The 22,476-nt window shown below is 38.5% G+C and overlaps 1 protein-coding gene across 10 annotated transcripts in view; it reads left to right on the plus strand.

The window, feature by feature from the left end:
* Nucleotides 1-22,476, plus strand: part of MAGI2 (membrane associated guanylate kinase, WW and PDZ domain containing 2) — a 763,738-nt gene that overhangs the window by 688,859 nt on the left and 52,403 nt on the right. For 6 of the 10 annotated variants that reach the window (XM_074869887.1, XM_074869878.1, XM_074869880.1 and 3 more), the window contains 4 exons: nucleotides 1,349-1,440; nucleotides 7,101-7,293; nucleotides 8,284-8,370; nucleotides 10,400-10,648. In XM_074869887.1, coding sequence (XP_074725988.1) covers nucleotides 1,349-1,440; nucleotides 7,101-7,293; nucleotides 8,284-8,370; nucleotides 10,400-10,648 — 621 coding nt within the window. The remainder of the gene's footprint in view (nucleotides 1-1,348; nucleotides 1,441-7,100; nucleotides 7,294-8,283; nucleotides 8,371-10,399; nucleotides 10,649-22,476) is intronic. The other 4 variants (XM_074869888.1, XM_074869881.1, XM_074869882.1 and 1 more) reach the window with 1 other exon arrangement.

Below are 22,476 nucleotides of genomic sequence, written 5' to 3' on the forward strand. Positions count from 1 at the left end.
AGTCATAGTATAGAGCCACTGCATGTAGTTCTGTGTCTGTCTTTGCAAGACCTGACTGAAACTGAATTGGCTTTAATCCCAGACTAAAGCTGGGATCTGCCCAACTCCACAGTTTATGAGGTGTCCACTGATGGCTCTGGAGGGACATCTGTAAATGAGAGTCACTGAAATATGGTGGTTTAGCCATCTGTAGTCCCTCCCCTCCTGAGGAAACAAGGCACAACTGGAGACACTATGAACAGTTTGCTGAAATAAACCTACTCATCCCTTTTTGTCTGTTGGGGTTAGCAACAAGCTGACACTGTCCAAAAACTGTCACAATTTATAGACCAGAGTGTAATCTGTACAAAAGACCATTCCCGTTAATCACTGTCCTGCTTTAGGTAATGAGCCTAAAACATCTCTGAACATGCAGACAAAGCCATAGTCAAAATACACAACTTCTTAGTCTTCTAACTGCTTACGGTTTCACTTTATACTGTGTGAAATTCTATTCAAAATTTCTCTTTTGCATTTTGAGGGCATCAAGACCCAAAACAATTGGTTCTTTCAAATTAAACTAAAGACACTTTTATAAGAAACTGACTTTTATAAAAAAACTATGTTCCTGTACTGATACATTCCAGGGCAGAATATATGTTTACAGGCAAGTTACGCAGGCACATGGAAGCACAATCTTAATGATTCATAAAGCTGTTGAGACTTTAATTGAGTAGCATTAAGGAGTTCAAGTTAATGATGTTAGCTTTCAGTTTAAACCCTAAGACTTGGAGGCTTATAATGATAGCTTTCATCAAAACTCTTTATTGAGGGTATTACCTGAAAGTGGAGTACTTAAAAGCTACATTACATAAAAAGACATACTGCTTTATATCTTATGTGGAAGTAAAATGTAGTGATTATTCATCTTCTGTAAGTTGGACTGATAATTTTTCTATGTATCTCTATCTGCCATTTCAGTTTATTCTCTGTAGGTTTTAATGAACTGCAAGGAAAAAAATTAAATACCAGAGGTGGATGAACAGCAGTACATTATGCAGTCAGTTGTAGGAAGAAGGCATCTTTATAACGTCTATTTTGGACAGACTTTTCCAGTACTGTTTTCCTGTGAATATGTTCTAGCTTGGTTTAGTGTATTCTACTGAACATAATCATCCTCCAAGAGATACCTACATTTTCAAGTCTCCTCCTTGTCTGTGTACAACACATTGTGTCCCATTTGTTTCCACCAGCTCTAACCAGGATGCCATTAGTCATGTGCAATGAACACAAGGTGGGAGGGAAGATGGTGCAAATTCTCAAGACAGAGCCAAAATGCTTTGCTCAGTGGGATTTCCCTTTAAACCAGGTCCCGATTACAAGGAGCTCGATGTTCACCTTCGGAGAATGGAGTCTGGGTTTGGCTTCAGGATCCTGGGAGGAGATGAGCCTGGACAGCCTGTGAGTTATTTCTTCCTGACTTTCCTTTTCATAACTCTAAAATCAGTGTAAAGCTGAACCCAAATGAACACCATGTTAAGGCTATAAGTAAAATGGCTTTTTTTATTCATCCACAGAAAAAGACAGGACTCTCAGGTTGTCAGCATCTAAAAGATGTCACAGTAAATTTAATTAGAATCAGAAGGTATTAAGTCAGAAACAGTGCATCACTCAGCCCTTTACTGCAGAGTATGACCTGGCATCTTTTAATCTTGACTTTTCAAAACCTGGTTTAAGCAGAAGATTTTAAAAATCAGGTTATGTAACACTATGTATAACTGTGTTCAATGTAGGCAGACTATATATATGCATAAGGTTAAAAGATACTGTTGACAATGCAGTTTCTTTCCAGAAACACAGAAGGTCCCACCAGGGAATGGTAGTCCATGTTCCAGGTTAGATGACAACATCATGTGATGCATCAGACATAAAAATGGTAGCTTTATACCATTAGGAGGGAGACATCCCTGTAACCAAATAACAGGTAACAAAACCAACAAAGATTCATTGCAGGTGAAATAAAATATAAAATAAAATATATACACAATTTTAAAAATAAATATGTACACATTTTGATAAATTAGTGATGTATATAAATACTATAAATTTTGAGAGAGCAGGCAGACTTAGTACTCCGTCAGAATAACTTTAATGATGTAACTATGGTTTGTCAGCGAGGACTAATCCCAAACTGATAATGGTAGCATTTTACTATCACAACCCTATGCATAGTCTGAGTCCTATGTTACCACATTCCTGAGATAATGTATAACTAATTGATAGATCTATATATGCCATATTCAAATTCATACAGAATAATATAGTTGTCATTCAAGCACTAACATTAACCAACACATGGCTCTGAGAAACAAAGAAGCTCCTCTATTTTAAAATTGTCAACATCTGTCAAAAGTAGTGATAAATATTAATAGTTTACTGATGCCTTCTGTAAAAAGAAACAAATGCACTATATTGTAAAAAAGGTGCTTCAAATGCTGATTGAAATGTGGAGACCCTATTTTAGAATAACTATTTTGGAATGGATTTTTAAAGCTAAATAAGGTGTAACTGTACAGGACACCAAAACAGCACTGTTTCATCATCTACACTTGCAGTGGGCCTGAAGCCCCTCCAGCATCTGACTTTCTTCCATGGAGCATGTCCGAGCACACATAAATTGAGGTTGCTGAGTCATCATCTGCACATTCTCCAGCTATGCATTTTTTCCTGTTCTTTCTGGATGGCCCAGCCAGTATGGGTTCTCAAAGCTCACCTACTGGGTGAAGCCAAAAAGGAAATCTGTTAGGAGCTAGAGGAAATGTCCCGTTTTATCATTTTATCCCGCATAGAATTGGCACTAGTGGAAGATTTGAAAATACCCCTCTACCTGCTTCAGACAATAGTGTCTAGTGGCATTTCCCACCTCTCAGGAAAGTGTTGCTGGCTATAAGGCTGCTCAGTATTCTGGGAAAGTCTGTCTTGGTGTCTTCTTTAGTACTTTTTTCATTACAAATGGATAATTAAGTAGTCACAGACTGAATGTCTGACTGGCTCTGCAGTTTGGAGAAAAGTGCAGTTCAAATGCTTCATCTAAAATCTGATTATTTATATAAAGTTGAATGATTTCAACCCAAAGGATTGCAAGAAAACTGGTTTGGCATATCTAATATTCTGATGGTTAAGATTACATGGCAGAGTTGTGGGAGATCTGAATTTATGTCTCTGCTCAACAATCCAGTATAGTGGGAATTTGGAAACGAGTCTTTTGCCTCCCAGCTACATGCATTATGCACTGAACTGTCACAGAGGAAGCAGCTCTTTCTAGTTTCTTTTCAGCAAAGGACTGACCTGGCTTCACTGTCAAAGAGTCATAGCTGGATACCAAGTGCAGAGATAAGCACCTTGCTATTTTTGGAGAGCAGGACCAACAATGCTGCCTTCTGTGAACCACCTTCTAAGAAACTTCACTGTCCTGCTGAACAATTGCTCTCAGCCTGAACTTGGCCTCAAGGGTGCTATCTCTATTTCAGGGCTTGCAAATACAAAAGCAGTTTTCCCCCAGATGTATCAATCTAACAGGCTTCATGTCCCCCCACAAACCATGTCTCAAAGTCCTCAGGAATGAGTAAGATCCTAGCTTGAGGCTGAGGATCCTATGAGACAAAAAGGCACCTCCTTAGAGGTAGGTGTTGCAATGCTGAACTTTTCAATTCTCACTCCCGCTTTGTTGCCCATGTACTTGTTTTCACTGCTCAAATTCATCACTAATAAAGATGACAGATGTACTCCACTTTTTTTTAGTTTCCATCTATTTTATATTCAAAATACAAGACTTCTTATCTCTGTTTTCTCTCCTCCACTGCCTTCTTACTTCCCCATACACAGCCCACCTGCAGCCTCCCATTCCTTTCACCTCAAGAAAAGGAGAGGCAGTTTCTGTCTGTCCTCCAAACTCCTGCATTTCCTATGAAATGAGAACTGAGATGCTTTGAAATGTTTGTTTCAGCTCTCCTGCTGTGCAGTCAGGTAACAGGGAACAAAAGGAAACTCATTGCCTTTTGTCTTTGTGGTTTTGTTTCTAAAAACAAATATGGATTCTTCAGCATAAGGCAGTAAGTTTTCCAAAGATGTAGAATCCGCATAAAGTTTTTTTAGAAGGATAATACTGACACTATAGAGGGACTATAGCTTGTTTTCCTTCTAGTTATATCAGCTACCTGGCATCTTAGAGAGAGAAAGTGCTGCTGGACTACTCCCACTTTTTGTATTTGTAAGCATAAAGATGTTTTCCAGAGGAAAGACTTAAATTTATTGAGAAATTTCAAATATCAAGACTGGGTTGGGCCAGTTCCAATCATCTCTCAAATCTCATGAGATCATAACTCCACAGGTATTTATCACATCTCCCAGTAACTTGAGGAGTTAGTCTGACTCTATTACAATGAATTATAATATCGCTGAAAGGTTGCAAATATACGTAAATTAGAACTTTACTGAAGTTGCAAATTGTTGTCCCAAAGCGAAGTATTTTAGATACATTTCTGCAGCTCAAACTCAAAATCACAGGAACATATACATAACTACACTAAGAGTTTCACCTTTTCAACACAGATTGACTAGGATTCTTCTCACAAATGCCTGCAAGATGTATGTCTATATTCCTTTTATGATCAGTGCCAAGAAACAGGCATTTCTAAGACATAACAGATGTCCACAGAGCAAAACACTAGGATAATGCAGACCACGCCTTAGGAACTCCTATTTTTAGCAGTGATTAGAGAGTTCAGATGGTTAGCTTGGATTTAAACATCACAGACACTTAAAATTAGGTGAGATGAATCACACCTTTTATGTGTATTACTTAAATTTTACTATGTGCCAGTGAAGCTACTGTTTTATATTCAGAGAAACTGAAACACAGTCAAATAATTACCAAGAATCACAAAGAAACTCAGTATCAGAACAGATTAACATGTATGAGTTAATAGACTCAGCCTTCAATTTCAGATTATATTCTGTCACGATATTCCTAATCCCAGCATTTCTCAGGTTTAATCTCAAACAATAGGTGAAACTGTCCCTTTTCTCTACAACACACACTTTATTGCCTACATGTCATCATCCTTTTCCTCACACATTCAAAGCAATCTCATGCGAGTATGAAACTGCATTACAGAGGTAATATAAACCTGATAAATATTTTTCCAATTTGTGTTTTGCTTGTACAATTTATAACTATTATGGAAACTACTCAGCCGTACTGATACTGGATAAGAAACAAATTCAGACACAGAAAATTAAAAAGAAGGAAAATTAAGTTGTTCTTGATATTAAATATACTCAGTAACAGATATGGTGGCCATCATCTTGCCTAACACACCTGCCTGAAGTCTTTAAAGTAGGACTATGCTGCTTATGTTAGGAGTCAGTTCCACCAATGAGATGAGGAACACAATCACATTCCACTGTGGACATGTGAAATGTCAGCAGTAATTACTTAGTCAAAACAGGAAAGAGTTTTAGCACTTTGCTGTAGATAGTGGTGACCTACCATGCTATGAGCTGCACTTGTGTTTCTCCAAAGGTTAAAAATGCACAAATTGTTCAATCCTTTGGCAGACAATTATAAAGAAACTGCAAATGCTCAATAAAACCAAAGGAGGAAGGCAGTCCCTACAACCTTCCAAGCTGCAGGGGGTTATCACCCATCTCTTCCCAAGATAACTAGGACAAAATTCTTACTCATATGAGAAGCCCAAATGTAAAGGTTTTGAGAATACTTTGTGGAGACCTAGCTAAACATAGCTTTGGACAGCTTTTCTCCTGTCCAGTAAAGGAGCATAAATACATATTTCATAGTTGGATTTTGCACAAAGTATTTTCCAAAGCTTTGAGGTATATTCTTTCACTATTTGAAGAACAGAATGGAGAACCTGAAAGAGTCTCTCTGGCAACTCAGCCTGGCACTGCTTAACACCAGGAAGCAGGAAAATGCCACATCGTGTTCTCTCTTTGCTAAGTCTTGAAAGCAAAAGTGAGCCAAAGGGAGCTAGAAACTAGGGAAAAATTCTCCAGGCTCCACATGGAGTTTCATTTAAACACTCTGCTGGGATACTTGCAACTCTGCAGCTAAGACCACAAAAACACACAAGACCACCTGTGTGACTACCACATCTAGCCTTTGCAGTTCATCATGAAAAGCAATACTTGATAGCTTTTATCTTTTATTATTCAAAGCAGATTGTCACATGGCATGTCATATCCATCATTCTGTGCTCACTCTCACACTGAACAAGAGAAAGGAAAATTTGGAACACGCTCTGTGAATGCTTTAATATTCTTTCAAAGAAAGCAGGTTTTGTTTGAATCAATCTCAACTGTTCTACCAGTTATTCCACAGGGAAAATATATATGTCTTTTTCTAATAAATTATGTGAATTTATGTGCATAGAAAGTGGAGAAAGTCATTAAAAGGTTTTGAACAGATTTTTTACTAGTTCATATGTCCCATACAAATTACATTTAAATATCGAATTGGGAAAACAACATCTGCCCAGAGTAAGCTAACATTTTTCCTCTTTTTCCATTTTGTTAATCAACCACTACCTGAGCAATTTTTCATTATGAGTAACAACATTTGATATAACACTTATTTTCCAAAGTCCCAAAGCAAACTCCGTGTAGTGGGACTCCACTACTGACCTCAAGTGTATTACTCCAGGTGCTTAAATCACCCAGCAGTGAGGAACCTTTGATAAGAAATATGCAGACTAACTAATTTACATCAAAAGGACCCTTACATGGAATTAATCTGTTTAGATCTTCTGCATGATGTAGTCTATATAAACTCAACACTCCTTATAGACAGATTGTCTTGATTTGAAGATATCAAGATATCCTTAGATCAGGATTCTCAAGTGTATCACTCCTAAGCAGGTAGGAAACATCTTTCAATCATACCCACAGAGGAGGAGCACAGCTTTCAGACACACACAGATCTCTTCACCCGCACTGAACCACTAGCTTCATTTCAAAAGAAAAGGAAAATCACTGCAACACTCATGGCACTAAATTGGAGGCTCAGTGTATATATGACAGGATTTTGTTTCTTTGATGCCTAGATTCTCATCGGAGCAGTAATTGCCATGGGCTCAGCAGACCGAGATGGTCGTCTCCATCCTGGTGATGAGCTGGTGTATGTAGATGGAATTCCAGTGGCCGGCAAAACCCACCGATATGTGATTGATCTTATGCATAACGCTGCCCGAAATGGGCAAGTGAATCTTACTGTGAGGAGGAAGGTGCTACCCACAGGTGAGTGAAGGCTGGGAAAGGTGAAAGGAAAAACAGATCTCAATGCTGGCAGCACAAACAGGTGCTGTTTTAAACAAAATGAGAAAATTTAAATCAAAATGAATGCTTGTGTCATTTTGGGGAAAGAATGATTGTAAATATGTGTCCCTTGTTTCTGTGACAAAATCACTACAGCTGAGTGTTGTTTCCTACGGAAGTGGAAACAATCTTGGCAACCCCGGTGTGGTGATCATGAGTGCTCTGGATTTGTTCCATGCTGTCTTGGTCTGTGCTGTCTCCTCTAGTCCACTTTTGGGACAAAACGTTCACCTAAGTTAAAGCTGACTGTGTCAATAAGCAATCAGAGAAAGGCTCAAAGATTGTTAACTGTTTGGGTCGGGAACTCATTTCACTCTTGTATGTGTTAAAAGCCCATTTCTGGTCTCACTGATGTCACCTGGAATTTTCCCCCCCAACTGCAATGCAAGCTGGCTGAAAACCTTCTGTATGGCACAAGCGGCTCCTAGGAACAGGGCCGGATCTTCCCTTCAAGCAGACTCATTCAGAAAATAAACCTAAAACTTTGTGAAGAATTTGAAGTAAATTAAACCTTTAGACTAGCTTGGTCTCAATTACTGGAAAACACTGGAACCTGAGAAAATGTGTGGTGGCATCTGTTAATGCTTTCATGGGAGAATTTGCTGCTGTTCCATTTCAACCTTTGCTTACTCAAGGAAAGACATTTATTTAAGAACTTTTGAAACATTTGTGGTGAGTACACTTCACTGAGGCACCAGAAATGAGCAAAACCACGTTCCCAGCCTGTCCTGTCTTCTGCCTCCCTGTGCCCTAGATCCGCTGTCGTTGCCTGCGCCATTCCCCTTCGCTCCCCTGCCAAAAAGCCGCCCTCCCACTCACCTTCGTCTTCGCAGTCCCCCTCCCACTGCGGCACCGCAGCTCCCTGCCAGCCGCACTCTCGCGGGACTGACTTTCTTCTGTTACTGACTCCAGAGTCCTCCAGCCAGAAAGGTCCCCCTCCGCCCGGCGCGACGCCCCCTCGCAGCTCCCCCAGCGCTAGGAAAATGGCCAATAACCAAGGTAATCCGCCGAGTGCTTGTGATTAGCACCTTTCCCGGGTCAGCCAGCTGTACAGACTGCAGGCAAAATTAGCAAGAGGGCTAGCACAGAATGGATGCCAGCCTTTGCTGCTGCTTGTTAAATATTAAATAAAAGGGTCTATTAGACACTCTGGTCTCCTGGCACAGAAAATGAAGCAAGCTGGTAAAACACCTGGAGTTATTCTTGGGCCTTAAGAGTGCCACACCGGGGAGTATAGTGTGTAACTCATTAATGTTTAAGCATTTCAGGAGCTGAACAGGATTTTAATTTGGTGTACTACAACATAAGCTTTGTGGAAACATTTTAAAATGACTGATGTTGGGCATGACTGAAAAATGCTATACTAACACATCAAGCCAATTGCTTTTTTGTGAATTTCTCACTAACGTGAATGTATACAACAGAGGGGTATGGGGCTTTCCTTACCTGCCTGATAGCTGATGTACATATCTATCTCAGCCCTTGACTGGAATCACCATTTTGCACAGACACTTACCCAGATCTGGAACAGAAAATCACCATTCACAGGCTCTGGAAAACAATTTGATTAGGAAAATGTGGCATCCAGAACAATGTGGATTAAAATGCCATTTTTTCACAGGCAGAAGCAAAATGTAATTTTTCTGATGAATATCTATTGCACAGCTGGCAATCAAATAGCCATTTAAACTTTTCCTCCTTTATCTTTCTTTTCCTATACTTAATGGCATTCAGTTGCATTCTTTTATGGCCAAGCCAGCTCTTGGTCATTCTGCAGGGTAAGACAATTTCCTTTCTGTTGCAGCCATACTGATATAAACAATATTGAGCTTTCTGAAACATGACAGCCAGAAAATGAGATCTCTCTTGTCACTGACTATGGCATTTAGTTGCAGATTTGGTTCAGTAATTCTTGGAGATTTTCAATTCTAATGCAGGAGTATAATAACTGTTTGTTTTTCTTCCTCTTTATTCTCTCTAATCACTTTATTTCATAGTTGCAGAAGGACTGCTAAAGGACACACCTGACTGAGAAAACAACAGCTTGTCCTTGGATGATGTTTATTTTATTAATATATACACACTGAAGGTCTAATTTGCAATCTCTCTTCCTAGGATGTATGTGTGTATGTGTAAGCTCTTCACATGTTCAGTAGAATGATTCTGCCACTCTCATTGCTTTGAACAGAAAACATATTACTTACATTCATCTGAAAGTTCTGTATTAAAACTGTCAATAAATGCTGATTTGTGTAAACAACTTATATCTGCAAGGAATATAAATCTTTTTTCCCATCTGGAAGTGTAACTTTACTGTTTTCAATTGCCAAAATGCCTGTACTAAAAAAGTGTGTAATCCCACAAGATTTAACTTGTTCCCTGTTCTTGTTACTATAAAGCAATACTGAAGTGTGGATGGACACCATTTTCACCTCTGCCCTAACTCACCACACGAGAGCATCTTCAAACCTTTAAATGACCACTGCTTCTGTCATGACACCCACAGTAAAACTATTTGTGATTATTTTTCATTGTATAACTGCTCTATTCCATCAACATCTTTTGAGCATGCTAATCAGCTTGTAAGAAGAACATTATGCAGCTAATCCTAATTACTCTATGTTAGCTGCCTGCTTAAATTCTTTTAATCCAAACACAAATAATTTTATATTGGATTAGTCGGTCACATTTTCCTCTGGATGACAGATCAACCAGCAGACAAGGGAACAGTGCTTGTTAATGTTTTTGCAATCCAAGTAGCCACTGTTTCTTACTTTCCTTTCCTCTCTTGTTGATAGTTCAGCATTGAGTGTTCAGGCTCACTTTATCTGATTGCCCTTGAACGTTTTGCATAATTGTGTAGATTCCTGTCTCTCTGCATCTATTACAGCTCCTAGTTTAATACTTGTGGTAGTCTGGGCTATAGACAGTCAACTGTATTCATGTTGCATTAGCAAATGTACTGTAAGTCACAGAGCCACTGAGCAAGTCAGACTGTAATGTAATACTGGTGTGATTTATGTTGTAGGAGAACCATGCCCAGAGAACGGCAGAAGCCCAGGCTCAGTGTCCACGCACCACAGTTCTCCAAGAAGTGACTACGCTACTTATGCTAACAGTAATCACGCTGTCTCTAGCAGCAATGCTACACCCCCTGAGGGCTTCACTTCTCACAGCCTGCAAACAAGTGATGTGGTGATCCACCGCAAGGAGAATGAAGGCTTTGGCTTTGTTATCATCAGTTCCCTGAACAGGCCCGAATCTGGGTCCACAATAAGTAAGTAAATCACATTTTTCAGCTTATATTTTTCCAAGTTTGCCCCAAATAAAAAAAAAAAAAAAAACCTAATTAAAACCTGACGTGCTAGTTAATCGCTGCAGAGATTAAACCTGAAGAGACTCTCAATGTTGCTTCTAGGGGCACCATTTGTTTGTCTGTTGTGTCTTGGACAAAACCAAATGTTTTTGTGAGCTCTGTGCTTCACACACTTATTTGTCTCTCAGAGTATGACAGGATTCACCCACAAAGTAGATTTTTTCTGTTCCTATATCCCAAAGACACACTCTGCAGGTAACCAATAGGGTTATGTGATAAATTATTCCCCCACACACAGCTGAATTATACTTTTTTAAAATTTTTTTTAATCACACTGAAGTTCGGGAAGTTGAAATAAAAGCTAAGATCACAGCAAACCCCATGACAGCAGCTGTCCCGTTAGGGAACTGCAGAAGCAACTGGAAAATGGGAAAACTGGTTAGACACAGGTGCAGAGAGGTTGATTTTTTAACTGCCTGGAGTATAGATAGTATAAAAGTTTCAGCTGAGTACAGGGAGATGATGTATATAGTGGCAAGATCTTAATAATTATAGTTCACCTTCTGTCCAGAAAAGTAATGTTTGCTGGGGCTCAACTTTATTGCTTTAATATAGGCATCTAGTGCCATTTGAGATGTCCTGGGTACATCTAGGCAGATGTGACATAGGACATACAGGAAACTCAGACCCTTTGGTAGTGGCAGCTGCAGGCACAGGGGCACCCTTGGGTGTTTCAAATGACATTTAACCAAGAACTGATCCCATTGGAAGGAGGAAGAATAAAAGGCTTTATGTTGAGAGACACCTCCCACCAAATCCATCTGAAAATGTGAATGCTAACCACTGCTGAAAAACCAAGTGAGAACATTTGTCATTTTGAAAGTTGCAGTCTAATTCAGTCCTTTCCCTGCAATCAAAACATGTTTTGAAGGAAATTATCTTTGCCCAAAACTGGTTCCTCAGGAAATAAAAGCACAATTTCAACTTTTAGGGCCAAACTTCACTCTTCTAAATTCATAACAGAAAAGCAACTAAGACAGTACTGGGAAAGCCATATCTCACAATAGAAAATGATGTCAGAAAACTTCTTTGCAGTATTTCATGATCATGCAGTTATTAAAAGAGTTGCTTTTCATATTACCTCAGCTGAATTTTAGAATTCCATGATTGCCAGAATTAATATTGTAACAAAACCATGGATAATTAGGCTCTTGGGATTCCAAGTTTTCGCTTTATTTGATATAATAGCCAACTGGAAGTTCTTTGCAGAAGATCAGACAGGAAAAAAAAATAGTCCATAGAGGACATTGAGAGACATACATATTAATCAGTTAAGTCGGTCATGAATTTTTCAAGAAAATTATTTCAGAGATAGGGTTTATGGTTGGGGGAGATGGAGAGGGAAAGAAGAGAGGAAGAGAAAGAAAATGCCCAAGCAACCAAAAGTTCTGTGACTGGCATATTCTGCTGAAGAAAACAGACCCAGGTTCAAGATCCTGCTTTGCCTCCTAGCCTGCAACATGTTCTTGTGGTACTTTTCTTTCTCCCCAACCTACATAGGTAGCCACTGTTGAACCTCAGTTGAACATCTCCAGTAGTGAAGGAAAATGACAGTCCGCTGTGGAAATGACAAGCGAATTTATTCAAATAATAACTGCATTGAATTTCAGTGATCCCAAAGAGCACCCAAATCCTAAGTTTAGAAGAACAGCAATGAACAAAAAATGACATTTGCTGTAGATAGTGACAGAACAGAGAAGAAAATACCCTTTCTATGTGAATTCTGTTCCAAAACTGTAGCAGAAAAAATAAGCTGAAAATGACATAATCTGTCATCAGTAATAAAAACAGTCTAAAAATCATTGACTGGTTGTAGTTTAAGGGAGGTTTATTTTCTTTACTTAACATTTATTTGGGTGAAGTAATTTCGACTACATTAATGGTAGCATAGCCAGTAGATTGAGGGGAAATTATTATCCCCCTTTACTCAGCATTCATTAGGACCAGTCTAGAATACAGCATCCACGTTTGGGGCCCTTTGGTAGAAGACAGAACAGAAAAACTTCAACAGCAGCCACTGAGACTTTCTGAGGTCCCTTCCAGCTTGAAATAACCTGAAATTCTTTGATTAGAATGCACAATCAGGGATAGAAAGTGTATTAATGGTAGGACAGTATCAACTGGATGTAAGAGGTATAATGTCCAAAACATAGCTTACCTCAGTATCAAAATATGGATCTGCATGGCACCATGTCAAGCACCTTGGTAGTCACTCACTTCTCACAGCAGTAGTATGTTAATTTGGTGAAATGTTGTACTATAGTTCCAACATTTATGGCTTCAGAGCCAGTGCGCTTGTTGCCAGCTCATGTAGCGCAGAATGATGCTGTGCAGACATACCCTAAACATACACAGTCAAATGTTAATGTTGTCATTGCAAAGCAACTCTGAAAGAATCAAAATGGGCAAAATAGGTCAGAAAAGGGAATATCTTGTACTGTCAGACACTGCTAGGAATAGCATAGCCTAAGAAGTCGTCTCACTGGGAGCATCCTTCAGGCAAAGTGAAGAAGAGTTCCTTTGATTTAAGAATGTTTATTTTGATAACTCTATTCCCTTTTCTACTTTCTTGTAAAAGCAAAAGACTTGAGGACTTTTAAGTGTAAGTATCATCATCACTTTTACTCAAAAAGGCAATCAGGCACTGAAATTATTTTCCTTGTTCTTGAAATCACACTTACAAACTATGTTTTACAATCCAAACAATTACAGCAGCTCTTGCTGAGTACAGGAGTGCGAACTTTGTGTCACTAGGCACTTGTGCTTCAAGCACTGTTAAAACTGAGGTAGTCATTCCGCCAGAGTTGCTACTAACTTCAGAGCTGCAGGTTCATGGATTTGCTGCTCTGCAGTTGGCCTAAAGCTCAAGAGGTTACACAAAAGCTCACCCTCTGCTTGTCAGGTGAGTTAAAACTAGCTCTGGCTATGAAGCTGTAGGACCACCCCATGAATCAGCGTAGCAGTGCTCCAGCTGAGCACCACATCCCTTTCACACCCTCTGATGGGGTGTGCACTGCACTGCTTATTAGGAGTGCTTCATGCTCCCTCTGACCTGGAAAAGAGCTACGAAAGGCTCAGGAGCTCCCAGAATTAAGGATGTCATTCTTCTTCCAAGAAGCTTCAGGTCTTGGTCAACCTTTCTCTCGACGTGCTTTGCAAGGGGTTTGTTGTCACTGCTGATTTACAGACCTGCCTTTGCCTTGCAGAAATTTTCAAAATACTAAGTGCATTTTTTTACCCTTGATACAGGCTCAGAGTGAGGGCGACTACAGTCATAATTAGGAAATAGACTATTTTTTCACATTTTGTGATATGCAGCACTATAGTAGCTGTCATTTTAATAAATTACTGTTAGGTAGTTTGGAGCCCGTCTTTAGATCTGGATGTAATTTTTACTTACTGGCTTAAACATCCAATTCTTGTACATTTCTTTTACTGTGATCTATAATGGCAGAAATTGGTCTCCCCTTTGCCAAAGCATTGCTTGGTAAGTTCTCTATCCCAGCACGGTGATCCCAGGGGATTATCATGCACCAAACTACAGTTCTGATGTGGGACAGATCAGGAGTGGAAAACGAATGACAAGGATTGAAGGAAGATATTTGACAGGGCAAAGCAGGGATATATACAAGATCAGCCATGCTACAAAATTACATCAGTAAAAGAAGATAAGGTGGATAAATAAAGAACTGTGTTTGAGTGGTACATCTGGGAGCAAGTCGTTTTGGCTAGTGCAGAGTGCAGAGGATCTTAGAGTGCTAAGAGATAAAAAAAAGAAAATACACATGGCCAGGTTCCTGACCTGTTCCTAAAGAAAGGATTAACTTCCACTGCCCCTAAAACATACTATCATGCTTTCCCCCAGACCCCGTCCCAACATTAAAGGGTGCTTTGGCTCTCGTCCCCTCTCCAGACAGGCCACCTAAATTTGACCTTATTTTGTGCTTTCTTTTACTATGCAGGCTACACATAGTTTATCAAAATTTTGTCATCTCCAGTGGTATTCTTTAGAGGACTGGGTGATGTGTTCCCAGCTGAATGCTTGAAAGCAAACTCTAGTGTTTCACTTTTAGTTTGGGGTGGATCTGGACTGATTTAACCTCACAGATCTCCAGAGATCTTACCAGGCAACTGCCTTTGCTCACCAAATTACAAACATCTTTTAGATGCCCTGGTTCAGTGGCAGAATTAAGTGGCCTAACTGAGCAAACTACAGCCTGTTTCTGAAGTCCTGTCCCGAGGAATACCTTCATGCTTCCCCTAGTAAAAATATTTGCAGCACATGTGGTTCTGCGAGGAAGGGCTGTCCTCTCCGAGTCGCCAGCATCCTGCAGCAACACGTGCGGCTGTGGAAGTGCAGCTGTGGCTGGGATGGCATTACCTCACACAACAGGACTGTGTCACCTTACAGTAAAATACTGAAACTGAATTAGTTATTCTACCCTTTGCATTACAGTTAAGATAATACTCAATAGTGTGTGTCCTCTGTGGTAAAAATCCATTCTTGTGGAGCTTTTTAGGCTATCAAGATAAATTCACTATCTGCATCCTGTGGAAAAGCACTTGCAGACAGGTGGAAATGGCCAAAAGGAGATTTCTGGATGAATTTGTCCCAAAGCTTTATGGAGTACACTTGTTCCTGCCTACTTCATATCTTCCTGCTGCTTTTACTTCATGTGTTTGGGATGCAGCTTCCTCTAGGAGAAGAACTTGTGATCCCTGTAAATCTCTTAACACCCTAATTTCTGTAAAAAGAAACCATGTGTTGTAAACAGATCTCGTTAACTGGTAACTTCCAGTGAAATTGGAAAACTGGCAAAATTTCCATGAATTTTACTATAGCAGGTACTGCCAATTAGCACAGTTATAAAGTGTAAACAAGCTGAAAATATAGGCATAATCAATAAATAGTTTTTAAATATTTAAAGGCAGATGACTATGCATACTTATGATGTTCCTCCTGTTTAGCAAAAGGTGAGTTGTGGATTTAATTTGTCCCTCCATATGCCAATGACTGTTGGATTTTCAAAAGATGATAAAACAGAGTATAATGAAAGAAGTTTCTCTCATTTCTCAAAACATGCAGTCTTAACTAAAAACCACAAATCCAACATAAGCCTCTGCTGACTGCAGAAGCAGCATTCTGAAATAAGTGCTATTCAGCCCCAGTTTCTCTGAACTCCTTGCAGTTTAGAGACAAAAAACAATTTATTGATCAATGATAACTGTGTGATCTGAGACAGTTATTTGTGCTACAATTTCACAATTTCACAATTTCACTTCTTCCTGGGTACCATAGTGCCTGGGGACACAATTTTCTGTGACCAATCTGCGAATTCTAAAGAAAAGAGCTTTGGAAATTAAGATGTCTGTCTACCCCACCTTGGAGATCTTTGGAACAGAACAGTGAAAACCCACCTGCAGCATGAGTTCCCTGTGGAAGATACTTGTGACTTGCGGGCAAAGAATCTGGTTTCTCATTTCTACTTAGCTTTGATATTCAGGTTTGATCTGTTCTTCTGCCTCTTCAGGTACAGAAACACACTTTCTAAGCTTGTGTAACTAATAATATAATTTGGAGCTAAAAGAAATTGTTCCATGATTTAGTTTTTCAAATCAATATATGCAATCACTAATAGTGAAATAACCTAAAGAAATGAAAGAGATTTTTGATATCACTGAATATCATTGCTGCGGTTTGCAGGCATGAAATACTCAATTGGCTGTTTGATATTTTTTGGAGAATAAAGCATGAAGGATCTCAACCATCACTCCACCTTCTGCCCTGCAGTGTATTCCTGAATAGGTCATTTGTACCTAGTGGTGCTGCTCTTGTGTTTTCAAAGAACAAACTCTGCAAGTTTTCTTAGCACAAACCTGGGAAGGGAATCAAGGTTTTTCTAATGATTCCACAGGGCCTATTTTGCTTTCATAAGAAGCCTGAATTAAAGTACCTAAGTTCCATTAATTTTTCCTTAGATCTCCAGATTTCTAAGGTATGTGCACTCCTTCCCACCTAGCTTCTTATGCCTGTGCTATGCAAGTAAATATGCTCCATATCAGCACACGACAGGATTCAATTCATAGGTCCATTAACCTTATAAACAAAAGAGATTAGTGTCATCTGCAACAATGCAGCATACCACAGATTTCTATTTTCCCAATGAGTGTCACATAGAATAGCCCATCAATTTCAGGAAAATATTTTATCTTGTTTCTAATATTAGCCCTGATAGAAAGTCCACCATACTCAAACTTCTCAAATTTTAGATTATTCAGTAGCAATGAAATTACAGATGTTTACATTTAATATATTCTCCCAATTAAAATCTTGTATGCTGGAACCTGCTGGTTGAATGAAAACTCTTGCACCTTTTGAGAATTGAGGATATAATAAATATTCATGTGATCAGCTGTATAACATTGAAAAGGACAGCTGGCTCAGGAAGGTTCATTTGCTTGGTTTACTATCTATATCCATTAACATTAGAAAAGATTGTAAGAATTTATCTGCCAGAGGGTTTAATAGATAAAGTAGAGGTTTGATTTCTTTTCCCTTTAACTGATCTTTTTTGACATTTAGCTACTATATAGGGGAAAAACAGGGAAGTTGCTTTGTACAAAATGCTTTCTCAACAGTTATGTCTAGAAGTACTAAATAGATGTAAAAAAAAAAAATATTGATGTAAACCAGAAAAGCATTATTTGTTGGTAACATCTTCTTAGAATCAGCTATTTCTAGCATGTTTGTCTCCCAGGTGAGGATAAATAATTTTTATTTCCAAAAAGCAAGAGGCTGATAGATATATACAGTGTTAGAAGCAGTACCAGTATTCAGCAACTGCTCTGACTTTGTGTACAGCTAACCCAAACATATGGACCCTCAGGTGTAACACCACAGAATTTACTCTTTCTTTTCTATGACAGGAAGGTGTGGGAAGGATGTTGATTTGAATCATGGACAGCAAAAGTGGGTGATTTTATCAAATAAAAATAGTGATATAGAGAAAAATGTGAATTCATAGTTATCAGTAAGTTTCTGAAAGCAGACCTTATCCACTTCCTAAATGCAAAGATCTCTTTCAAATAGTTTTGTCTCTTAATTTTTTTATTTAAGTTCTCTTTTGATACTGAGCTTAGAGCTGATCATTGCACAATTAACTACCTTCTGGGAGAGCATCATCTGCTAGGTGCCAGCACTGGGTCAGTTTGTGTTCCTGACACAATTGCTGTAAATATCTGAGGGAGATTTAGGGGGAGAGGTTGATGGCTTCAATTATCTTAGAAACTTTGGTGCTCTTAGGATTCAAATCTTCCTGAAGTCATGATTTTTTTAAAAAACACACTGCAGAAAAGTTAGATACCATCATAAGATTTGTACTAGATTATTTGGGCTTTAGGATTATGACTTTTGCCTTGGCAGGATTTATTTTTTCTTAAGGTAGATAGCCATATATATCACTCTTGAGTATCATGTTTTGGATGACTTGATATTATTAGAGAAAAAGAATCATATATCTATTATCTATAGGACTGTATGTTTTATATACATATAAACTGTATCTCACTAATTTCCCATATTTTCAACAGTTAAAAAAATCTGTATAAATCCCTGTTTACCATAATATTTTTCCCATGGAGTCTCATTCATTGTGTAGTCAGAGAGAACTAAGAAATTAATTGTCCCGCAAAGGGGAAGCTTGTTTTCTGTGCTCACTCTTGGTGTGAATAATGGGATTCTTGGAAAAAAAAAAAAAAGGCACAAATCCAAGTATTTCTGTATAGCCTGCTAATATTAAATGCTGCTCAGGTAACTCCATGTTTTGAAATAAGTGGATAAAATTCTCTGCAGAGTCTAATCCAGACACATGCTGCCACTGTTCAAAATGTACATATGTTTAGAGAACAGCTTGTGGCAAATTCTTAAAAGAGGTGTGAATAGATTAGTAAAAATTTTTAAGGGTGAGTGGAATCATTTACCACCAGTCAAGTGATCTGGGACTTTCTTTAAAAGGCTACATTATTAAATGCTCTGTTTAGATAAAAATAAAGCACTGAAGATGCAATTTCAGAAAAAAAAATTGATGTGTTAACAAAGCCCTAATTGAATGCCAAACATGGGAGGTTTCTTCCCAAGAAGAGACCTGTGATGCTGGGAGAGACCGAAGAGCCGTGCAGCTCCATGCTGTCCCTGTCCATGACCAGTGGCAGAGAGGACAGCACCTACAGCAGACAGGGACCTTTCCCAGACACCTCCTCAGCTTTCACAATGACTTTCTGTTTTAATCAGCCGTGGATTCACCCCTGTGAATTTGGCTAATTCCTTTTTGAATCCTTTCATTCTTCTGGCCCTCCAGAAGGTTGCCCCACCTCCTCTTCTCCAAGCTGCAGATAGTGAGTTCATGGACTACTCCTTTGAGCAAAGGCTCTTTGCTGCTTCTGACTGCCATGCTGTCTTTCTCTGAATCTTTGCTAGTTCAATGCTGTGATTTTTGAGATGAGGATACTGACACTATCAGCAATACTCAGACTTTAGGTGCACAGTAGTAACTAGAAATCATTTGTTTCATTTACTATTCTTTTTCTAACTCTTAAAATTCCATTTACTGTTTTACTGAGTTTATGTTTTTAGAGAAGTAGGCACACTTATTTCAAGATCTCTTGAGCGGTAATAATTAATTTAGGGCCCATCTCTGCTTAAGCTTAGGCATGGTTATTTTTTCCCCATGTAGATCATCTTGCATTTCTTTTCATGAGATTTTGTCTGCCACTTCACTCAACCCACTTGGTACTGACAGTTTCACAGCTCTTCCATGCCTGTTTTAGATGTCACCTTCTGAATGATAAAAATTCTCCATTATGGAAATTCACCGTTCATTTCTACCTTTGTTCTTTAGCTTTTACCTAATTAATCCCCAATGAGAGTAGGTCCTTCTTATCCCTTCACAGTAAGTATTTCACCACCAAAGGCTCTTAAAAATTTAAAAGTTTTCTAACATACTGCAACATGTTCATATTTTTGTGAACAACCTGCACATTAGATAACCTGCACGCCTTAGAAGCACTCATGCTTGTAAATAAATCCTTAGAGAAATCCTCCCCTGTCAAGGCAGCAGCAGGGACCATGGTGGCCAGGATATTGTGGCTTAGGAGGAGACTCAGGCAGAGCTCCACTGGAGAGAGCAAGCAGAGACCAGAAACTCCTTGGGATGTTACTGGGAGAGAAGAAGCCAGGAGATAAACTTCTCATATTATCTAGAAATACACAGTAACCAGCTTCTGCTGAATGGCTGTGAGTTTCATTAGTAATTCACTGGATTTGCCCATAAAACCCTGATAGAGCATAGCAGCAGTCTCCTTTGCAGAATCTGATAGAGATTCAAGTTCCTTCTGAAAAAGCTTTCCACACCCCACTCTTCAGCAAGATCATATGACAACACGTTGTACCAGTACAACCTCAGAAGAGGAGCATTAAATCCTCAAAAACAAAGTGCAGCAGAAAAGGTACTTCAGCAGACACAAGCTTTGTTCTGAAGGTCACCTACTGTTGATCCTTTCATAGCATGTCAGGAAGAACGGAGTGCAGTGATACCAAAACATGTAGAGTAGATACCTTTATCAGGAAGGTAAAGGCCATTAGGCTTAAGAGGAGAAAAAAAGGAATACAAAGTCCCTCTTCTTTCTCCCTCTCTTCCCTTTTCTCAGGATCTGGAGCAGAATAGGACTCTTATGGCTCTTCCACCTCCAGCTTTGATTTCAGCAGACATCTCAAACATGCAGACATCTCAAACATGCAGACACCTCCTATATTATTTGTCAGGTGCAAGAAATCCAACAAAAATTTTTCTAGCAAATTAATAGGATTTCTCACCTACCCACCCCCCTCACTACTGAAATTATGTCTCTACTTAATTATTTAGGTTAGCAAAATCATCTTCTTTAGGGTTAGAAATGGCAAGCATGGGAATTTTAACTATGGCTTCTTAGCCATGATACTTCCCATTCTTTCTTCCTACTAAATTTCTTGCTCTTTCATATAAGGCAGTCTCATTTTCAGATCTGCACTGATGTGTAGTACAGACATGGTAATTTCAGACAGATTTTTTTATTACATATACCAGAAACAGGCATGTTTTAGTCTTAGCTTAAAAGATTCTTGGTGATGCTTTAAGAATTTATTTGATGCGAAAGGCTCTGGGTGAAAGTAAACTGTTTCAGTGCCAAGTTATTCTTTTACTTATTTACTTACTGATAAGCATGAGTGGCAGTTATACATCTGCATCGAGAGCAAAATAAACACAAGTTTCGTACAAAGTGTGGCTATTCATATTTAGTATATTTTAAAACATAGAAAGGTTTAGACAGTGTGACATAAATTAGGTGCTTATTTCTTAAGCAGCAAGGTATTTCTGAAGTACACTAGTTGTGTCCATATTACTAAAGCCATAATTTAATTTATATTCTTGCCTGAACTATAGTGGTAAAGCAGCATGCAGTTTGATTATGGCTTGCACTTCAGAGTACTCACTTATATTTTTAGTTCTCAGAAAATTAATTTTTAACACTGTAAACAACACTTGCGTCCATACTAGAAACAAGTCATTTTGAGGTATGTGTATTGTGACTTTGCATGAGATGTGCAATCTGTGTTTGTCACCATCACCTTCAGGGAATGTTTATCATCAGAGGGCTGAGAAATTTGTTTCGCAGTGATGGCGTATTCTGAACACATGTCCTGTTAGAACTTTGTTTTATGTGAGCATTGATAGCCTAGATATTTCCCAAAAAAATGATTAATATTTTCTTTCACCTCTTCCAAGTTCTCTTTAGATATTAGAATTTTAATGACATATTATTTAAAAAAAAAAAAAAAAGAAACACAACTGGTTTTGAACACCAGTTGCGGGTGGATAGTGAAGCCGAGCAGCTTTGTGCTAAGTTTGCCAAGACTGAAGTATGGGATTGGTGAAGGATATTCAGACATCATTAGGATATTAGCAGAATATATAGGCAAATTTAATTATGATAAATGTATTTATGAGTAGTAGAGAGAAAGAAAAATAACGTGTTCTTTGGGGAGCCTAGATAGAGAGAATAGTAAGCTATAGTATATGCATTTAGTTAAAAAGCAGAGAATAGGGAAGAAACACTGCAAGAAAGATCAAGAGTAATATTTATAAAATTTAATGGAAAATGAGGGGAAAGACAGAACAAGAGAATGGGTGGAGTACACAGAAAGGTGGAGAAACACAGAGAAGAGCACAAGGAGAAGCAAAGTTGATCTGCAATATTTTGAGAACGTGGGGGTATGTCTGTTTGATGTAGTAAATGTGTCTATGCACTCATAATTAACTATAAATTCACGCCAGCATGTATCTAATTAGAAAGCTGCATATCTTAATAAATCTTCAGTATAATTTCTGTTTATCAATTAACATATTTCAATGGAGGAGGAGAACAATTCAGTGACCTCTGGGCATTTTCAGTAATAACATCTATTTGTATATAAAATAAATCATGTTTGTAGTGCCTCTATTGCAACATACAAATAAAGAAATTCTCTAAACTAGGAAGTGGGAGGCAATTTATGACTACTACTTATTGTGCAAATTTATCCCTTTTGCTGTTTTAATGACTTATTGTTCTCCTGATCTGTTTATTATCTTGTTATGTGCCAGGTTTGCAAACTAGCTGAACCATAAACTGATTTTGGACTTCAGATATATATA

Source organism: Strix uralensis, chromosome 5 (assembly GCF_047716275.1).
Source record: "Strix uralensis isolate ZFMK-TIS-50842 chromosome 5, bStrUra1, whole genome shotgun sequence".
Taxonomy (NCBI): Eukaryota; Metazoa; Chordata; class Aves; order Strigiformes; family Strigidae; genus Strix; species Strix uralensis.